Source organism: Gadus macrocephalus, chromosome 8 (assembly GCF_031168955.1).
Source record: "Gadus macrocephalus chromosome 8, ASM3116895v1".
NCBI lineage: Eukaryota > Metazoa > Chordata > Actinopteri > Gadiformes > Gadidae > Gadus > Gadus macrocephalus.
The window spans coordinates 12,072,316-12,092,396 of NC_082389.1; the positions used below are offsets into that span (position 1 = coordinate 12,072,316).

Consider the following 20,081-nt stretch of genomic DNA (forward strand, 5'->3'; position numbering starts at 1 on the left):
GAGAGAGAGAGAGAGAGAGAGAGACCGAAAAAAGACTGTGCAGACTATATTCAAAGCGAGGACCGGAGGCGTCTCTGCGACAGTGTGATGTCACAGCAACACGTCTAACCAGTACTCTGAGGAGACAACCACTGCTTACCATCAGACAACAACATGTATTCGTACAAGACACAACACACTATTTGTAAGTTACTCTGGAGTTTGCAAACATTACAAAATATCTTGTGATACATAGCATAACATAGTGTAACATAAACTAATATAGATATATTAATGGCTAAAGAGACCCAACAGACACACACACTCACATGCATGCACACCAATACAAACCCAAGCAGCTGGCTTAGGTTTAAACTGCATTCTTAGTAAAGGTATAGAGTTCATGTGGTGATAAGCTGCAATGCAGAGCCAAAATGGAGGATCAGTCTGGTGTGTATTGGCACACAGAGCCACAGCCCTGCGGAGCGGGCATGGAGGATCAGTTTCACTGGTCTGCTGTGCACTGTATTGGCACGTGGAGAAACTGCCCTGCAGAGCCACCATGTGGTCAGATGGACACACTGCATTTGCGATGACGTCAACTTAATGGAGCTTAATCGGGCATAAAAGCCTCTCGCGAGCGTGCAAACATATTTACGGTACTTTGCAGGACTGACTTCTTCATTGGTTTTAATCTAAAATAGTATGTGTGGGAGACACCAAGGAATAAACACATACATGATCATAAATGGGTACATTCACTAATGCAACTGGTAGGAGCCATCCCATCATCGCCCATCCCCCTCATATACAGCCTGTTCATTGCTGTGGCACCAAGACAACAAGGTTTAGGATGAAATCAGTGTCCTGACTGAACATACAGATAAAAGTACATGACACAAAGTAGCTGGCCCGCTTAGAATCACAAAGAGGAAAGCTAGTACGCAGGAAAATGTTAATGTGTGGCTTGGCAGCAGTCCAGCCCAAATCCAGTTAAGGAACTATTCGTGGTGGGGGGGTGGGGGGGGGGGGGGGGGGGCAAATAAATGATTACATAAACATACAAATAATAATCTGCTTATTGCTATTACCTAATCAGTGACGCTTGTGGAACGGCATTGATGATCTACGGCTTCGGCCTCGTACCAAGAGCCGAATGACAGCCGTGGTGATATCCAGTAGAACTCCCTCCTTTGGCATATTGCCTGAATGAACAGTCCCTAGTTTGGGGGTGGGCTGGTTGCTTCAGGGGAGACCACGGCCCATTGTTTGTTGGTGTCCATGTAAAGACGACCACAGCACCATAAGTTATTAAGCATTCCTATGGGAGCGATCCACTTGAAGTGCTGTTGAATAAATGATAAACTCCTGGCTCTCTGTTTTTAATAGGACATTCATTTGGAAGGAGAGAGTAAAAACATTTGTGTGGTGTTCAGCGTGATGTTTGGATACCTCACATTCTTTTTGTAGCTACAATTTTTTTATTTTCTCTAAATGTCAAACGTCTAGGTGAACTGACATTCTGAAATTCCAGATATAAAGATCACAGACATTAAGCTTTTTATGGGAAAAAAAAAGTTTAGGAACTGCAATGTCATGTGTGTGTTGTCTCAGATCGAAGCAACTTGCATTTTTTTTATACATTTTGCCACTAGATGGCGTCAATGAACATGGCTGCTATCCATCTCCTCCAGACAGACCTACATACAATTCCTCTGCATACTGTAGCAATGATTAAAAAGTAATAGTGAAACCAGGCCACAGCTTTAATGCAATGCTTAGCTGTCTATATATTTTCTGTCTTATAAATCGAACCACGATGGATGTACTGAAAGACTGACCTAATTGTCTGTCTGTCTGTCTGTCTGTCTGTCTGTCTGTCTGTCTGTCTGTCTGTCTGTCTGTCTGTCTGTCTGTCTGTCTGTCTGTCTGTCTGTCTGTCCGTCTGTCCGTCTGTCTGTCTGTCCGTCTGTCTCACTCTATCCATCGCAATATATTGAGATCACTCAACTTCTAATTGCCTCTCTGCCTCTCTCTCTCTCTCTCTCTCCAACTTTTTCTCTCCCTGCTGAATGGAGACTGTGCAGCATTGCAGGGTTCTCCATGACCTTTGACCTCCCGGGTGATGCATGGGTGGAGATGATGGTGTGGAGGTGGAGAAGGACAGGGCCCTATAAAAAGCCCTGCTCTTCCCTCTGTGTCTTATGTAAGGCTGTTAAAGAACTCCAGCATCAATATTACATCTCAGCAAGAGAGAGAGAGAGAGAGAGAGAGAGAGAGAGAGAGAGAGAGAGAGAGAGAGAGAGAGAGAGAGAGAGAGAGAGAGAGAGAGAGAGGGGGCGGTCTAGAACTAGAGTGATATGTACTGTCCACTCACACATATATATAATGTATACACTCTTCTTATGTAATGTATGCTTTCTACTAATCTCTCTCCTATCTCTCTCCCATCGGTGAGAGAGCAAGTGAGGGAAAGCTAGCTTTACCCGACTCACAGGAAAGAGAAGCACATTGCCGTATTCTTTCATTCAGATCCCATTCATTGAAGACAAACCAGCTCCCCGGGGGGAGGACGCAGGACACAGAGCAGAACCACGCCACCGTCCTTTGAAGACGCCATTTGAATCACAATCCTATTCGGCCCTCTCCTTCCACACAGAAGAACCCAGTACTCAGTACCGGCTGAACAAGGGCGACCAGTGAAGGAGACGGCCCGAGAACAGAGCAGTCCTCGTCACCAGACAGAGGACACTCAACAACACCAATGAAATAGAAAACAGATATTCTGTACTTGCGAGTATTACTGCACAAACTGTATTTATATTGATTTTGTGTATTTATCTATCTTTTTAGCCCTTTTATTCGAGATTTGTATCCCTGAACGAATGCTGACACGTACACCAAGATGGATTTCTTGCACATTTGTACTTCGGCAGATACATTTCTGATTCTTCGTTAAGTTGTCTGTAAGGAAAACCCTAATTTGTAGCATCCACTAGCATCCAGGCTAGTGAAATACAACGAGTCACCTTCATTGTATCTATACCATTGAAGGTCTGCACGTCCACTACACATGAATGACGTGACTGGGTACACATAACGCTTGATGCTTTGAATGTTTCATGTCCATTTTCAAATTTCAGCACAGAGACACATTCTCCCAATCAGTGAAGTGCAACATTGCGTGTGGCATCCCAAAAAAAGCGGGAGACATTTTTGACATTGAAGAAGCAGCAAAGGACATTGTTATATCAATCCACTGAAATTGTTGTTGACGTCTGTCTTCGCGGAAAACCGCTATCACAATAGCATAAGCATGATGAGAGAAAGAAAGTAACATGGTTTACCTTTGGTGTTCAAGATGGCCGCATCGGCAATAGTGGGCAGAGAGGGAGGGAAAGGGAGGAAATAGACTTTTAGTACAATAATAGAATCCATTTCATTGCAAAACTGTAACTTCGGGCAAAAATAATCAAAATGTTTCTGTTCAATATGTGGAGAAGGTTGTAGATACATAAAACTAGTTATTATCTTCATTTCTTGATTCTCCTTTAACAGATTCCAGTGGAGTTAGTTTAAAATATCCAATCATTTGAAATAGGTTTAAACCTGCATCGTGCAAATATTTCACCACAGCCATCGCTTTGGTTCAAAATATTTGATACATAGATGTTTTGATTATGAGTTTGGGTGTTAATTTAATTCATCTAATCACTTTGAGAAAACAAAGCGTTGGCTGCCGTCAAAACGTGACATGGTGCGTGTTTAAAGCTCCTTTAACACAACAGCATTATAAAGTACAAGCAAACACATATCAGCATGAACAGGTCATTCAGGACATGTAGGCCTATTAGAGAGAATCACACTGGAAGATCAGCCAGAAACAAGCAGGGGGCCACATAACAGAATTAAATGGGATAGAGACACGTTGAAATAAAGTAACAGGGATTCATAACAGTATTAAATAAGAGAGAGGCACGCTGAAGTAAAGTAACAGGGAAACATAACAGTATTAAATAGGTGACAGACACGCTGAAGTAAAATAACAGGGATACATAACAATTAAGAGAAAGTAGCAGTGTTGAGAGAAGGGAACAGGGAAACGGTATTAATTAGGAGAGGGCTAATTAAATAAAGGTTCCTCCCAGTGAGCCAATACGCCCTTCCCTGTTTTGTGATTAAATTACAGTCGGCGGTTGAGGAAAAGATGACCAAGGAAAAGATGTTAAATCCAAGGTATTCCCATTTTTGAAACTGCATCAAATAAACGATATGTAGGAAAGAAGATTAGTCTTTGTATAGGTGGTTAAACAGGTATACCATAGATGCACGTGAAAATACAAATAAATCCCTGGCATGCATGCTCAAGTAAGCTAATTAATAAACATGCACTCTATATCAGACTAAACATGATTATTGGTATCATCATTGGCTGGGTATCAATCAAGCTATTAAGCATATTTACATTATTATTAAAAGTATGTGAGGCTTTAGAGTGAGGGTTCGGCGTTAGCAAGTTAGCTAAGTCAGCAGTAACCTATTAGCACACCAATGGTCCATGTGTATCTATGGTACTTATGGGACGCGAGTAGACAGCTATGCAGCCAGTAAACAATCAGGAGGAAAACAGCCAGTGCAAAGAATAGATATTAATGGTAAAAGTCAAATCATGGAAGTGTTAAGAGTACCAATAAAGCGATGCAAGGTAGCCAGGCAAGGAGGTCAACAGAGGAGGATGAGGTCAATAGACGGCTACTGGTAAGGTTTACACCGCTCACTGGGGTCCAATACTGGGCGACCAACGTCGCCACAAAGATGCGTTGGGTTTAGTGAAACATCAGCACCTCCGTAACCTTTACGTTAGCGGTCAATATTGTGTGTTGTTGATGTATCGGACCGTAATCGTTACAATCAATAACTACGGCCTACACCAGTAATAATAACCACAAACGAGGGCCCTTAAAGGACGCAGAGCCATGCACTTTGAATTACACGACCCCACAAACCCGTCAGCCTGCTCGGAGCAATGCCTCCTAATCCATAGGATGGGACCGTACGCAGTGCTATGACGCTGTGCTATGATGCTGTGCTATGATGCTGTGCTACTATTCTCAACTAGAACTCTTGATTAGAACAGCCCCCCTTTGTCTGATAATCTGCCCTGTAGTTCACCAACCTTCCAGCAGGGGGATTGTTGGCGGTGGTGGCGACGAGGCGTCCCGGTGCTCTGAGTGTGCAGGGAGACAGGGAGCAGGTGGGGTGGTGGGGGTGACGGAGGTGACGGAGGCAGGCGGTGGGGACGGTGGGCTCGTGGTGGCGGCGGGAGTGGGGATGCTAACCGCGGGAGGGGGCGCTACGGTGCTAGCAAGGGGAGCAGTGGTCAAACTCTGGCTGGGCGTGGCCGCGCAGCTTAAACTAGCCGCGGAGGACACGACGCCGGGGGGGGAGGAGCCAAACGGAACGAACGGCTTGGCGTCGGGGTTCAGCCCCGAGCCAATGGGAGCGGAGGGGGGTGGGTCTACTGCGGCGGCGGCAGCGGCTAAAGGGGAGGGGGTGGAGGGCGGGGCGAGAGTGGTGAGAGACACCTCCGGAGTGTTCTTGGAGGGGGAGGAGGTGGGGTGGCAAGCGGTGGGGTGGCAAGCGGTGGAGGTCTGTAGGCAGGTGGCGGCGGTGGTGTCGGGCAGGGTGGTCTTTGCGACCATGGAGGGTGTGTGGGTGAGGGGGGTGGTGGTCTGGGAGCTGGGGGTGGAGGCCGGCGGTGTCTGGAGCACTGAGTCCAGGAAGGAGAAGGTCTGGGAGACCGGACTCAGGTTCTCCCCCGACAGCAGGGCTAGGCTGCCGCTGTCGTCCGCCGCGTCAGCTTTGGGGGCGTTAGCCACGCTGCTGATGGCGGCGGCGGCGGCGGGGTCGCTAGCAGCCTCTGCTCCCTTAGCGTGAGCTCGGCTGTCCTGGGCGGTCGAGGGGAAGTCATCGACGCACATGGGCTCGTAGGAGCGTGCGGAGGACTCGCGTGCGGCTACGCCAGCGCGGGCAGGGTTTGTGACGCAGGTGGGGGAGCCGAGAGGCTTGGAGCCGGCGGGGCCAGGCTGAGCGTCCGGTCCCCGGTGTGGGGCCCCCACCCCGGGATGGCTGGGGGACGGGGGCTCCTGCGGAGGGCCCCACTCCTCTGGGAGCCTCATCCGACTCTTATTCTTCCTCCCTCTAACCCTTCCCCCTGCTGCTGCTCCTCCACCTCCTCCTCCCCTCCCCTTGATATCCCACTCCCAGCTCTCTTCCTCCTCCTCCTCCTCCTCTTCCTCCCCATCGTCTTCCTCCCTTCCTCCCCTCTCAGTTGCTGTGATATCAGTGGAGGCGGGGCTTATCATCCCGTTGCTCCCCGATTGGCCGTTCTGCCTGTCCAGCATGTTGTAGACCTCGTCGCGGCTCTTCCTCTTCTTCTTCCTCCTCCTCTGCTGTTGCCTGGCAACCTCTCCCTCGGGCCCAGTTCTGTGTGGACCCAAGGGCTCCGAGGCAGAGGAGGCGGAGCTGCTGTCCTCCAATGAGCCGCTGGGGGAGAGGGCGGGAGCTGCTGCGGGGAGGGGGGGGGGAGGGTTTTGTAAGAGGAGGTAACCAATCACATTCTGTGTCAGAGAAATCAGCCCCCCCCCAAATAGGCTAGCAGATAAGGGTTCACCAGAAGAAGGAGGGGCTTTAAGTAAGGCTGCTTAGCTCCATCCACAAACCCTTCCACTCTGGAATCATCTTTAGAGTCAGGTTTTGATTTGTTTTTCACACGCTACTAGTGGTATTGGTTATTGTGAGTTATTTAGGCTCTCTTGGTCGGTACATTACCGTTGAACCTGATAAGGGCCATGTTTGTTTATGTCTTAGAATATGAAGGCACTGTATTCTCTTTTGTAACTGTATAGGATCACCTGTGAATTGGAATCAAATTTGTATGAAAGAAACTTTAGCCTGTGACAGCTAGGGGGCACTAAAGTCAATTCAATACATTCCCACACATATTATGTCGGAGCAAGCTACTTCAAAGAAAAACTCTTAACCTGCAAGGTGATACACAATGTGTAAATATGAATTATGCGTGGTTAAAACAATAATGCAGAAAAAGTCAGTTGTTTGGCAAGCAGGAAATCTAGTGTGATTCTCTCATGACCATCATCATCATCCTCATCATCATCATCCTCATCATCATCCTCAACATCATCATCACCACCATCATGTTAATCACTTGTGCCAACCCAATGGCCTGGTGTTGGTCATGTTGGTCCCACATTTAACACACACACACACACACACACACACACACACACACACACACACACACACACACACACACACACACACACACACACACACACACACACACACACACACACACACACACACACAGGAGGTAGTGGAGGTGCATCGTTTTCTGGGTGGGTTTCTAACCACCGACTTCACCAATGAAACCACTACAGCAATGTATACATCTTTAATAACTTTTTAGTATATATGAGTATTTCCTATCCACCCGAACACAAATCTGTAGGAGCAGAGCTAAACAGGGAATAAAGAGAAGAACCAAAGATAGAAGATACAGATTAATGTGATATGTTATCACAGACTAATCAATAGCAATATCACACTAGAACTGGATCAATAAAACGTCTTAGATGAAGAATGATATGAAGACATGCAATATGTACTATACAAACACGCAAACGACAAAACATAAGACACACAACTCAATGTAACACAATGGACAAACCAACCAGGTGCCACATCGCTTTATGCATTTGAGCTTAACACTGCATGCCCTCTCTCTTTCCTTGCTCACTCACCTCTCTCTCTCTCTCTCTCTCTCTCTCTCTCTCTCTCTCTCTCTCTCTCTCTCTCTCTCTCTCTCTCTCTCTCTCTCTCTCTCTCTCTCTCTCTCTCTCTCTCTCTCTCTCCCTCTCGACTCTGAAGTCATTTCTCTATACAAACATAAGTGGACACTAGACTCCCCAGTCCTTGGGGAGGGGGGATGTCTTACTCTCCATCTATCAATCCTGCACCTTCAGACCTCCTGGATGGAAAGCTGGATCCTGCGTCTCTCCTCTTCCAACATCCCATAATCTTAAAGGGGAACCCTCTCGCTGGGTTACACGTGTTGTACAAATAAAAGATCTCTTCAACATCAACTCCGTTTCGCAAGAAAGTGGGACAAATCCCTAATCGGACCAATGGAAAATGCTAATCTCGGACCATTGAATTCACTGATCAAACATTCTGTTATTTATTTCCCGGAAACCCAGTGGATGTTGCAGATCGCACATAAAAGGTGGAGCTAGACACGCCTGCTAGGAATAATCAGACCGCCCACCTCTGGAAACATGGCGACTGTCCTCCTGTCTGTCGCCTCTGCGTCTATCTACAGCTGTCAGGTCCGTGAGGTGAGGAGAAGGCCGGGGTGTCTAGCATCTATTATGGATGTGTTATAGGGTGTGTTAATGGAGAAGCCTTAACCCAGGTCCTGTGACCGTGGCCACGGCAGCAGTTTAGCATCAGGAGTGCAGAGTGCTGCGGGGGCTGGCGGCCATTTTGAAAAGTGGAGGGAGGAATCTCCAAGTCTTTGTATATGTTTATTCAACCATGTAGGGGTTGATTTATATTTTCATGTGTTGGTGGGCTGCTGTTGAATAAATACACAAAAATCTGTAACAATATGTTGTCTAAGAGTTCTCAGTGCTTCACAAAACACTGGTGAAAAATAAGTTATTATTCTTTGACGCATCTCCCACGTTGTCGTTCACACGTTGTCAGTAAATCCAATGTCACCATTAACATGACTGACTCAGCACTTTACCATGAATAAAAAAGGTCTACTTGAAAAAAGCAAACGGTTGCATAACAGCTGGCTCCTAAACACTAGTTGGTTAGCCAGCAGGGCTATCTTTAGTGCACCGATACAACAGAAAGAAAGAAACAGAGCTCTAAAATAAAAGACCTCACCCTAACTTGTCCTAATTTGTAACCAAAATCCTACCATAATAAACACCATATCATAATTAACCCTGCTTACTGTCAAATGGCGCACAAGGTCGAGCGCGAATGTTTTTTATATCTTTCCTCTAACCCTCCTTCCTATTCTCAATAATGGAGGGAGAAAAACAACAACATAAAATCCTGTTTACCAAAGTCCTCTTTCACTCTATCTCCACCTTACCTCCACCCACCCGTGCACTCCTGTGCCACTCAACCAAGCGCCCCCCTCTCCTTCAGTACCTGAGAACTGATCCATGGAGTGGACTCCGGATCCGGGGGAGGTCTTGAGGGGAGAGCTGCCCCCGGTGCTGCCAGCGGTCTTAGGGTCCAGTCCAAAACCTGGAGCTGCCTGGGCGAATCCAGCTGGACTGGGGGAGCTCATGCCGGACTGGAAGGAGGGGGGCATGCCGGCTCCCATGCCCATACCCAGACCTGTACCCATCCCAGGTTGGGAGAACCCTGAGGGGGGAGAATCGGCGGATGGAGAGAGAGAGACAGAGAGAGAGAGAGAGATATCATTTTTTTATCTTTTATTTGTATCAAGTTTTAGTGCTTTGGTAATGGATATGTTTGTTTCCCATGTCTATACTCATATTCATGTATAATAAGTCTATTGAATGAGATCGAAAGAGATATTCTGAAATCCATCAGTTTAACAACATGACCTAGCATGGAGTTTAAAGTGTGTGTGTCTGTGTGTGTGTGTGTGTGTGTGTGTGTGTGTGTGTGTGTGTGTGTGTGTGTGTGTGTGCGCGCGCGCGTGCGTGTGTGTGTGTGTGTGTGTGTGTGTGTGTGTGTGTGTGTGTGTGTGTGTGTGTGTGTGTGTGTGTGTGTGTGTGTGTGTGTGTGTGTGTGTGTGTGTGTGTGTGTGTGTGTGTGTGTGTGTGTGTGTGTGTGGACCTAGCATGGAGTCAGTCACGCTGCTGTCCTTGGTCTTGGTCTGACTCCACGGGTCAGACCCACCACCCACCAGGTTCTTAGGACCTGCGGGAGATAGAGAGAGGTAGGGAGCGAGGGAGAGGACGAGAGCAGGAGAGACGGAGAGATTTAGAGCCATACGAGGAGATGGACAGAGGGAGTTGAGGAGAAGGCAGCAGTCATATAGATAGAAAGAGTGACAGATGGTGACAAAGATGAAAAGGAGAAAGATAGAACAAACAAGAATGGAAGAGAGAGCGAGGGAGCGAGAGAGAGAGAGAGAGAGAGAGCGAGAGAGCGAGAGAGAGAGCGAGAGAGAGAGAGAGAGAGAGAGAGAGAGAGAGACGAGAAAGGCACTTAAAAAACAGGATGAGGAATGGTCAACATGAAAGGGAAATAATATGGGAAAGAAGGGAGAGGAATACAACATGAATATGAATATGAAGAAAATATCAGAGGAATATTAAACAAAGATGAATAAAAGGGATATAGAGAGAGAGAGAGAGAGAGAGAGAGAGAGAGAGAGAGAGAGAGAGAGAGAGAGAGAGAGACAGACAGACAGACAGACAGACAGACAGACAGACAGACAGACAGACAGACAGACAGACAGACAGACAGACAGACAGACAGACAGACAGACAGACAGACAGACAGACAGACAGACAGACAGACAGACAGACAGACAGACAGACAGATAGATAGATAGATAGATAGATAGATAGATAGATAGATAGATAGATAGATAGATAGATAAATAGATAGATAGGTCGTTGCTTCTTTTATGTTGCCGTTAAAGCACGGATAATGGAAAAGATGTCCGTACATTCACACCTTTTTAATTTGCATGATTACGAAAATTATTTGTGCTTGTTATTGTATCAACCCACGTAGCTCGCATTACATTGCTATGAATGCACGAGCTAGAGCAGTTTGCAGTTCACTTAACGGCCAGAAGGGGCCGAAATTAGGAATATCAGATTCTTACACATCATTGGAAAAGATCTATACATTTAATTAAAATATTTTCCACAAAGCTAAACACGGTTTGAAACCCATGGCTTATTTCAGTCTACTCTAGACTGCATTTAATTCACATAAAATGAAATACAATATGTCAGTACCGTAGTTTAATGACAATTAAACATATAGTACTTTACTGGACATGTAGCCCCTCCCCCTTGCTCACCTGACAGGTAGTCAGAGCTGAAGGCCGGCTGTCCAGCGGGGTCCTGGCGACCCCCCAAAGACATCATCGATGACATCATCCCGGGACCTGGTACAGACAGAGGACACACACGCCTCAGTAATGAATCTCAGATCACTCGCAAACCTTTTCTAATAGCACCGTTCTGTCTCCTGTGTTGAATGAGGGAATGTTCTGGTATCCAAGGATAGCAAGATAGCTATCCTTGTTAGCTTTCTTGCTAACAAAGGTCAGAAAATGTATTGTCTTATCTGGTCTACATTTATCATCTGTCAACACGACCGAGTTCAACAAATATCATACAATCAAAAGATGTTGATCTGTTAAAAATGGGAAAGATAATGTTTAAAGTTGAAAAAAAGTTCAAAGAGTCGTCTCCTACGTACTCGTTTCCCCTTCCTGTTGACCACACTCATTTGTTCTACAGGCTTCCATATGAATCTCATCAAAAAGGAGGATTGCCTGACGCAAATTGCCCCACGCACCCCAATCTGTCTATCTGTCAGTGCCATTGGTGGGGACACGAAGAGTCCTCACAAACAGCCGAGTGAGGTGTGTGTGCGTGTGTGTGAGTGTCTGTGAGCATGGGTGTGTGTCTGTCTCTCTGACTGTGTGTGTGTGTGTGTCTGTCTGCTCATGTTTGTGTGTGTGGTGTGCATGGGGGTGTGACACTGAGGCGAACAGACAGGATATGTAGCCGAAGGAGCAATCGCCATGGTTACGTAACCTAGGCGGCGGGGAGCATCCGAGGGTTGCCTAGGTAACGCATGGTTTTAGCAGAGGGCGGCTGTTATGTGATCGATCACGCGGGACACCACCGGCTGAATTGGTACATATCCTATACACAAAAATACACACAAACACCCACACACTTGCACACACACACACACACACACACACACACACACAACAGTGACGCAGGTGCACGTACTGTACAGCTCTCTGGTTGGTATGGATGGATGATCAATGGAAAGCGAAGGAATCGATAAATGATTAACCAGCGTTACTTTATGATCCACTTAACCACAGGAGCAAAGCATTGTTTAAAAGCATCACCGACGTCAGCAGAAATAATGAGCCTAGCTTTGCAGACACGTTGGACAGGGGAAGTGATTGCAAACACATTAAGGATGCATGAGCCAAGCCGCACAATCGAGTTAAGGAGCCCAGCATACATCATGAAGGTGGACGCAGCAAACAAATGAGTCTCTCACTGAATCGCTTTTCTTCAATGTGTAACAACAACAACATTTGCTGCATTCTAGCATGTAACAATCATCACTAGTCTAATAACATCATGAGATCTCCTTCTGGGTTAGTTTTAGATTAGTGATGGGTGCCAACTTAAAAGTATAATTAAGCATCGGATTGTGGTTGAGGTTACTTTAGAAATGACTCAATTCCAAGGAGATTCAGCCCGATATTGAGTACAATTCACTCAATCCCAAAAAAAAAAGACATATTCAAATATAATCTGTACAATATCTCTTCTTGAACTCTAACTCTATACAGGAGGTAGTCTCTTTATGTGCCAGGGAGTAAAGGTGGTGATAAACCACAGGAAAGTGTATTCCATTACGATTCCCTCTCCAAGGTCCTGAAGCACCTCTGAGCCGCTCCACCCACACACACCTCCCTGAGTTCCTTTCACACGCAGCACATCCACGCACCATGACTCCGTCATCCACGTGGAGCTGCGTCACATGTGTCTTCGTTGGAGGTGAAGGAACATACAGAAGAAAAAATGGTGGCTGCATATGTGTGTTCAATCGGTAATGACCGAACCCTATTCCGTCAGTGGTGCGGTGGGTTAGTTTAAAAATAATCTTCAAATAGATTTGGGGACAGCCTGACCTATGCATCAAAAAGGGGGGGGGAAAGAACACATGCATACACACACATACACAGACAGGAACACACACACAGGAGCACACACACATGCACACACAGACACACTGCTGTGTCACTTCAGATGCAAGTGGAGTGGATGTGACCTTGCCCGTCTTTCTCGTCTTTTTTTCATCCCTCCATCTTTCTACCTCGCCGTCCTTCCGTCAATGCCCCGTCCATTCCACATTTGTGCACACACGCACACACACACACACACACACACACACACACACACACACACACACACACACACACACACACACACACACACACACACACACACACACACACACACACACACACAGCAGGGTAAACCTTTCAGATAGAGGACTAAAGTTAGCCCCGAGGTTCAAGAACTTTCCCTCCAAAATACTTTTTGGCATTTAGACCAATGAGGCATGAGGACCTCCATGTGAGCGAGACATAGAGAGAGACATAGAGAGAGAAAGAGAGAGAGAGAGAGAGAGAGAGAGAGAGAGAGAGGCATAGAGAGAGAAAGAGAGAGAGAGAGAGAGAGAGAGAGAGAGAGAGAGAGAGAGAGAGAGAGAGAGAGAGAGAGAGAGAGAGAGAGGCATAGAGAGAGAGAGACAGACACATGGAGAGACAGAGACAGAGACATGGAGAGAGAGAAAGACAGAGAGAGAGAGAGAGAGAGAGAGAGAGAGAGAGAGAGAGAGAGAGAGAGAGAGAGAGAGAGAGAGAGAGAGAGAGAGAGAGAGAGAGAGAGAGAGAGAGAGAGAGAAAGAATAGCTGCATTTTCACTGGCATCTGTTTCGTTCTTTCTAACCCCAAAGATGATTTTCCTACCTTTTTGAGTGTCTGTATTTCTGTCTGGTTATGTTGCTGTCTGTTTGTCTTTCTTTCAGTCTGTCTGCACTGCAGAGCTACCCCTCAGCCTACTCATCTTAGACATATATGCTGAACTCTGCTTAACTATGCACACACACACACACACACGCACATTACGCACGCACACTTGGCGCTGACAGTTGCTGTAATGTGTGCTAGTATGTGTGGTGTTCATTCTCATGATGATGACCTCGACAGTTTTGTCTATGTGTGTGTGTGTGTGTGGTGTGTGTTTGTTTATGTTGATGCAGTATGAGACTGCAGATAACACTTCATGCTGCAGTAACATGTGATGCAGTGCCCCGACTTTCTCTCTCGCTCACTCTCTCTCACTCTCATACAGTCTCACACACACACACACACACACACACACACACACACACACACACACACACACACACACACACACACACACACACACACACACACACACACACACACACACACACACACACACACACACACTATGCACTCTACTACTTCTATCTATCTATCTATCTATCTATCTATCTATCTATCTATCTATCTATCTATCTATCTATCTATCTATCTATCTATCTATCTATCTCTCTCTCTCTCTTGGTTTTATTGCTTCCTCTCTGTCTTCTAATGGCAACTCTTCATCTTTCTCTCTCTCTCTCTCTCTCTTCCCCCCATATATCCCTCTCTATCACTCTCTCTCTATGTATATATATATATATATATATATATATCTCAGCAGCATCAGGAGAACACACTGCAGGGAGGCGTCAGTTTATGGTTCAATGAGGGCAGTTAAGCTAACGCTCGCTAACATTAGCTTAGCGCTGAGCTAGCAGCATAATGCAGCATCCCCCTCCCGTTCTCCTGTACCCCTATTGGGTGACCACTTCCTGAGATCTACAGCACAGAGTGCAGCAGCATCATGGCCTCCCGTTCTCCTGTACCCCTATTGGATGACCACTTCCTACAGCCGAGACTGATGCATTATTGACATAATTGACTCATTCCAGTACATAAGATTCATCAAACAGGCAAACTGCTTTAGGCAACCTGCGTAAAGTGCTACAAAGAAGCAAGTAGAGACTAAGAATATCTAATTTATTTTGTTCTTTTTTTCTTCATGGGCCAAGATGCAGACTGAACAGACGAGTTCTCAGCCTGTGGTGGACGATGGGTTTCAACTGTCCTGATGTCAGTGGTGAGCTCGTTCATCATGGAGCCAGGACAGCAGACAATCAAGATTCTGTTGAGCAGGAGCTCGGGCCCCCTCACAGTGAGTGAGTAGAACGCCGTTTGGAAGTCATAGACTGAAATGGACGGGCTGGGGTGTATGGTCTGACCTTGTCCTGGGTGCAAGATGGGCCGGAGCCCTTTGCAGCACGGTAAGCAAATACCAGTGAGTTGAATCGGATCCGAGCAGCCACTGGTAGCTAGTGCAGGTTGCGGAGGAGCGGTGTAGTGTGGGTTATATCATGTGTGTGTGTGTGTGTGTGTGTGCACCGCCTCTTTAAGCACTAAGATACCACACATGGAGTGGATGATGTGTGTGTTTGGACATATTACAGCCTCCAGCACTTTATGCACCCACAAACTCACATAGAGACCCACCTACACACACACACACACACACACACACACACACACACACACACACACACACACACACACACACACACACACACACACACACACACACACACACACACACACACACACACACACACACAAACTTTATCTATGTCTTTCTCTCTCTCTCTCTCTTACACATTAACTCTCATCCCCACAGAAACAGACACACAACTACACCCACCCTCTCTCACACACACACTCACTGACCCTGAGGGCTGTGTATGCAGCGTTGGTAATCAGACAAGCTGTGCTGTCGGGACACTGGCCTGGGCGTATTCTGATACGCGGTCCGGGCATGTCAGGAAGTAGCAGGCGGTGCGAATATGACACACACTGGTTGCCTCAACCGTCAGCAGGAGAACAACAACAACAATTCAAAACACACACACACACACACACACACACACACACACACACACACACACACACACACACACACACACACACACACACACACACACACACACACACACACACACACACACACACACACACACATCACAGGCTGTGTGTCACATCAACACAACTAATACAACTAAGAACCCCAACAAGGTCCATTCGTCATCGCGCGGTAACCAGAGCAACCGCTGCATTCCCACTGGATCATCTTGACATTAGCGTGTAGCTTTCCGAAGTGTCGAGTCATCCTCATAGAGAGTCATAGAAGAGCAACTGTTATGCTAATAGCCAATGGCTCACAGGTCATTACTGTGGTGTGATCCATTTAGGCCTGCAAGCGCATCAGGTATGAGCAACTTGCATGTCCAAGGTCAGGTGATTACACTCGTTTTATCAAAGCTGGCCCACTTCTCTGCCTTAATGGAATCAACCGCTTCTGTTTAATGCTAGCTGGAGGTATCTTAGCCAACGAAAGCAGTCCTATTGACCGACAAACTGTCCAGACTCTCTTAGTAACCACCTTGTTTCATAAATACCAAAACTCACCCACAAAATGTTCACCCGTTCACCACATTCATTGATTTGTTCATTCACTCAGTACGGTATGTGCTTTTGGTTCTGTGCCCTACATGACGTCACCAGGCTCAGCCTGCCCGATGTGGGGCAGAGATAATTGGGATTTTCCGAACCCAACAGCCAAACCGGACTGCTGGGTCCGGCCTGGCTGCCACACAGTAACGGCTACAGCTACAGCTACAGCTACAGCTACAGCTGAAGCACTGACCTGCTGCTGCAGCAGACTGCCTGCTTGTGTGTGTGTGTGTGTGTGCATGTGTGTCTGTCTGTATTTGTGTGTATCTGTCTCCAGGCTGACATAATGTAGATGAAAGGAAGACTGGTAGAGAGTGATGGAAAAGAGAGTGCGGGAGAGAGAGAGAGAGAGAGAGAGAGAGAGAGAGAGAGAGAGAGAGAGAGAGAGAGAGAGAGAGAGAGAGAGAGAGAGAGATGGAGAGAGAGAGAGAGAGAGAGAGAGCGATGGTTCCAGACGGCGAGAGCGACATGGAGAGCAATGTTAAAATATCCGGGACAAGAGGCGAAGGACAGTCTGAGCACATTCACCCATAAGAAACGATTATGTGCATGTGTGAAGGTCAGCATGTCAGTGAGGTTTAGCTACGGAACAAGCTGCAGAGAGATGCATTCAGTTGCCCCCAACACCGCCACCACCACCAGCAACAGCACCTCCTCCCCCCCCCCCCCCCACTGTCCGTGTCTCTCACCGCTGCCCTTGGCTCCGTCCTTCCCGTCCAGCAGGGGGCGGTAGTCGCTCTTGGACATGGTCTCGCCCACCTTGTCGTCGTAGGTCTCCTTCTCAAGCGAGGACATGAAGTCCATCTTCATCACGCCGTCCCCGGCCCCGGCCCCGGGCGCCAGGCCCCCCCGACCGCCCCCCACCCCACCCAGAGCATCTCGCAGGCTCAAGTCCATGGTCCTGTGGGAGAGGGAGGAGGAGAGGGAGGAGGAGAGGGTTATACAGAGGGGAAGGAAGACAGAGAGAAAAGAGGGAGAGAGGAGATGATTAGGAGAGGTATGGGGAGGGAGAGAGAGAGAGAGAAATAAGGTGAGAGGAGAGAGAAGAGAGGGAGAAAGCATGAAGGGATAATGAGTGGGACGAGGGAGAGGGAGAAAGAGAGGAGGAAGCGAAAGATAGAAGGAAAGGGAGCATGAGAGATGGAGAGATGAAGAGAGAAGGAAGGAAGGGGGGGAATAAAGAGGAGGTGGAAGAGGAGAAAATGAATGAGTGGAAAGGGACAATGAGAGTGAAAGAGGTAAGGATAGAGGAGCATAGTGAGAGGAAAAGAGGTGGAAGAGGAGGGGGTTGCATTGATTAATACCTTTTAGAATCACAACACACCAGTGCCTTGCTTAGAAGCTCCAAGGCAAAGAGAGTACATACAATAACACACTACTCAACAGAACAGCAAAGAACAGAGATGCATCCACTCCAGTGGTTGACTGGTGAGAGCTGGTAGGGTATTATTCTTATTGTTGCTCCATATTATTCTATGTTAACATGTATTATATATGATATAGTACTGGCCTAAACCTATTAAAATTCAGTTGCATGACATTTACTGTAATAAACACTACATGTACAGACTGCTGCTGCCTGATGACGTTGGACAATAGGTTCTGTTTTTAGAACTCATTTGATAGATTGGTACCTGGTAGGCATGTGGAGTACCACAGAATGAGGACAATTAGGCCACCTTAATTAAAAATTGACAATGTGAGGAATTAAGTAAGCTGTTAATAGGTTTATTTTAATTTGTGTTTGTTTCCTTTTGCTTCCCACTCAGTTCCCCTTTGGGGACCATGAACTGGTCCCAACTGAAATAAAGAGCAGTGGGGAAGAAGAGATGAGACAACATTTGAAGGCAGTCACCATTATGGAGACCGGTAAACACGTTTAATCCGTAGGCTGCATACAGGTTTTTATTTAAACCAGATACTGTGTTAGGATTTTGAGTGGGGGCTGTGTTATTTGTGTGTGTGTGTGTGTGTGTGTGTGTGTGTGTGTGTGTGTGTGTGTGTGTGTGTGTGTGTGTGTGTGTGTGTGTGTGTGTGTGTGTGTGTGTGTGTGTGTGTGTGTGTGTGTGTGTGTGAAAGAGAGCGCGTTCAAGATTATAGACTACATTTCCCACAATTCCTGGGAGACCTATAGGACACCTTGAGCTAGCATGTGCATTCGTTTTGAATGGAGAAAAATTAGAGGCAGTCCAGAAAAAAATAATTAAACAAATATAGTAATACGCAAATCTATCATAATTATGAGAGTGAGACATGGAAATTCAAAATGGCACAACCTTAAATAGAAATCTCCCTTTTGACAGCCAGACTCATTTGTTTTTGTCAGTAAGAGATGCACTGACGTAAAACTGACACTTTCACTGACACACACATTTCATGCCTGCAGTCCATACATAAACTCACTCAATAGGCCCTGACTCTGAATCGTATTTGTCAAATATTCTTTGCTTAAAAAAATATGGAAAATAAAATATACATGTTCTGATAATCCCTATAATCCCTATAATCCGCTATATTTTGCGTAATTTTCAATCCATTATACATTAGGAAGAGATTGGATTTGGGGCTCAAATGTCAGCATGTAAAGGGTCAGACAGCATGTCCAACAATAATCGATCTCCAGGTTCTTTCAGCCAAATAGTCAAGTGGAAAGCTGAAATGGTTGGAAAAGTCATCAACTATAACCAAGAACATCACATATGATCCTTGCCCTTTGATGCAGACCATGCAGAACATTGATTTAAGATCATCAATGAATTCTTTACGCATCAAAACTTGCAGGAAGCATATTGGTTAGACTCCCAACCAAACCAGGGGATCAATCCCCGATGTCCGCACTGTCTCACTTGTAGGCTTACCCTTCCTGCTTCTTAATGACAGAAACCGCGTCTCCCATCCACTGTTAGTCACTTTGGAACGAGTGTCTAATTGACAAAAGGTTGTCGTAGAACAAGGAAATATCACATGACTCAAGAAACTAAACAAATACATGTGCATTTGAATTCCCACCAATGGTCTCCGGCTTGACCCTGGTACCGACTCTCTTCCCTTCTCACCCTTCCTCTCCCTCTCCCTCTCTCTCTCTCTCTCTCTCCCTCTCTCGCCTGGTAAGAACAAGCTCCTATTGTACTCACACTGCACCAAACACACACACACACACACACACACACACACACACACACACACACACACACACACACACACACACACGCACACATACATGGACACACACACACACACACACACACACACACACACACACACACACACACACACACACACACACACACACACACACACACACACACACACACACACACACACACACACACACACACACACTCATGATTACAGACGGAAGCCAACACATTGCAGTGTTTTTAATGTTGCATGCACATGCAGAGGACTTTATTAAAACAAACACACACGTGCACATGGATGCATCCGTATAGATGTATGCACACACACATGCAAGAGACAGCACTCTTGCACACAGTGGTCTGTGGCTCGTACGACCGCATACAGTACAGTCAGCAGACCTTGAGTTAGACTGTAGGCCATTGTTTACTGCAGTGAGGCTCTCTTCCTCCCTCTGTCTCTCTCTCTCCCCTCTGTCTCTCCCTGTCTCACT

General features: G+C 46.5%; 1 protein-coding gene across 1 annotated transcript in view; it reads right to left on the reverse strand.

Moving 5' to 3' along the window:
- LOC132462926 (mucin-5AC-like) overlaps positions 1 to 19,527 on the reverse strand; it is a 36,777-nt gene extending 17,250 nt beyond the window's left edge. The window contains exons 1-6 of the mRNA XM_060058705.1: positions 19,309 to 19,527; positions 17,140 to 17,351; positions 11,093 to 11,179; positions 9,889 to 9,972; positions 9,229 to 9,447; positions 5,156 to 6,547 (exon numbers count right to left, since the gene is read on the reverse strand). Of these exons, the coding sequence (XP_059914688.1) occupies positions 5,156 to 6,547; positions 9,229 to 9,447; positions 9,889 to 9,972; positions 11,093 to 11,179; positions 17,140 to 17,351; positions 19,309 to 19,346 (2,032 nt within the window). The 5' untranslated portion in view covers positions 19,347 to 19,527. The remainder of the gene's footprint in view (positions 1 to 5,155; positions 6,548 to 9,228; positions 9,448 to 9,888; positions 9,973 to 11,092; positions 11,180 to 17,139; positions 17,352 to 19,308) is intronic.
- Between the last annotated feature and the right edge of the window lie 554 nt (positions 19,528 to 20,081).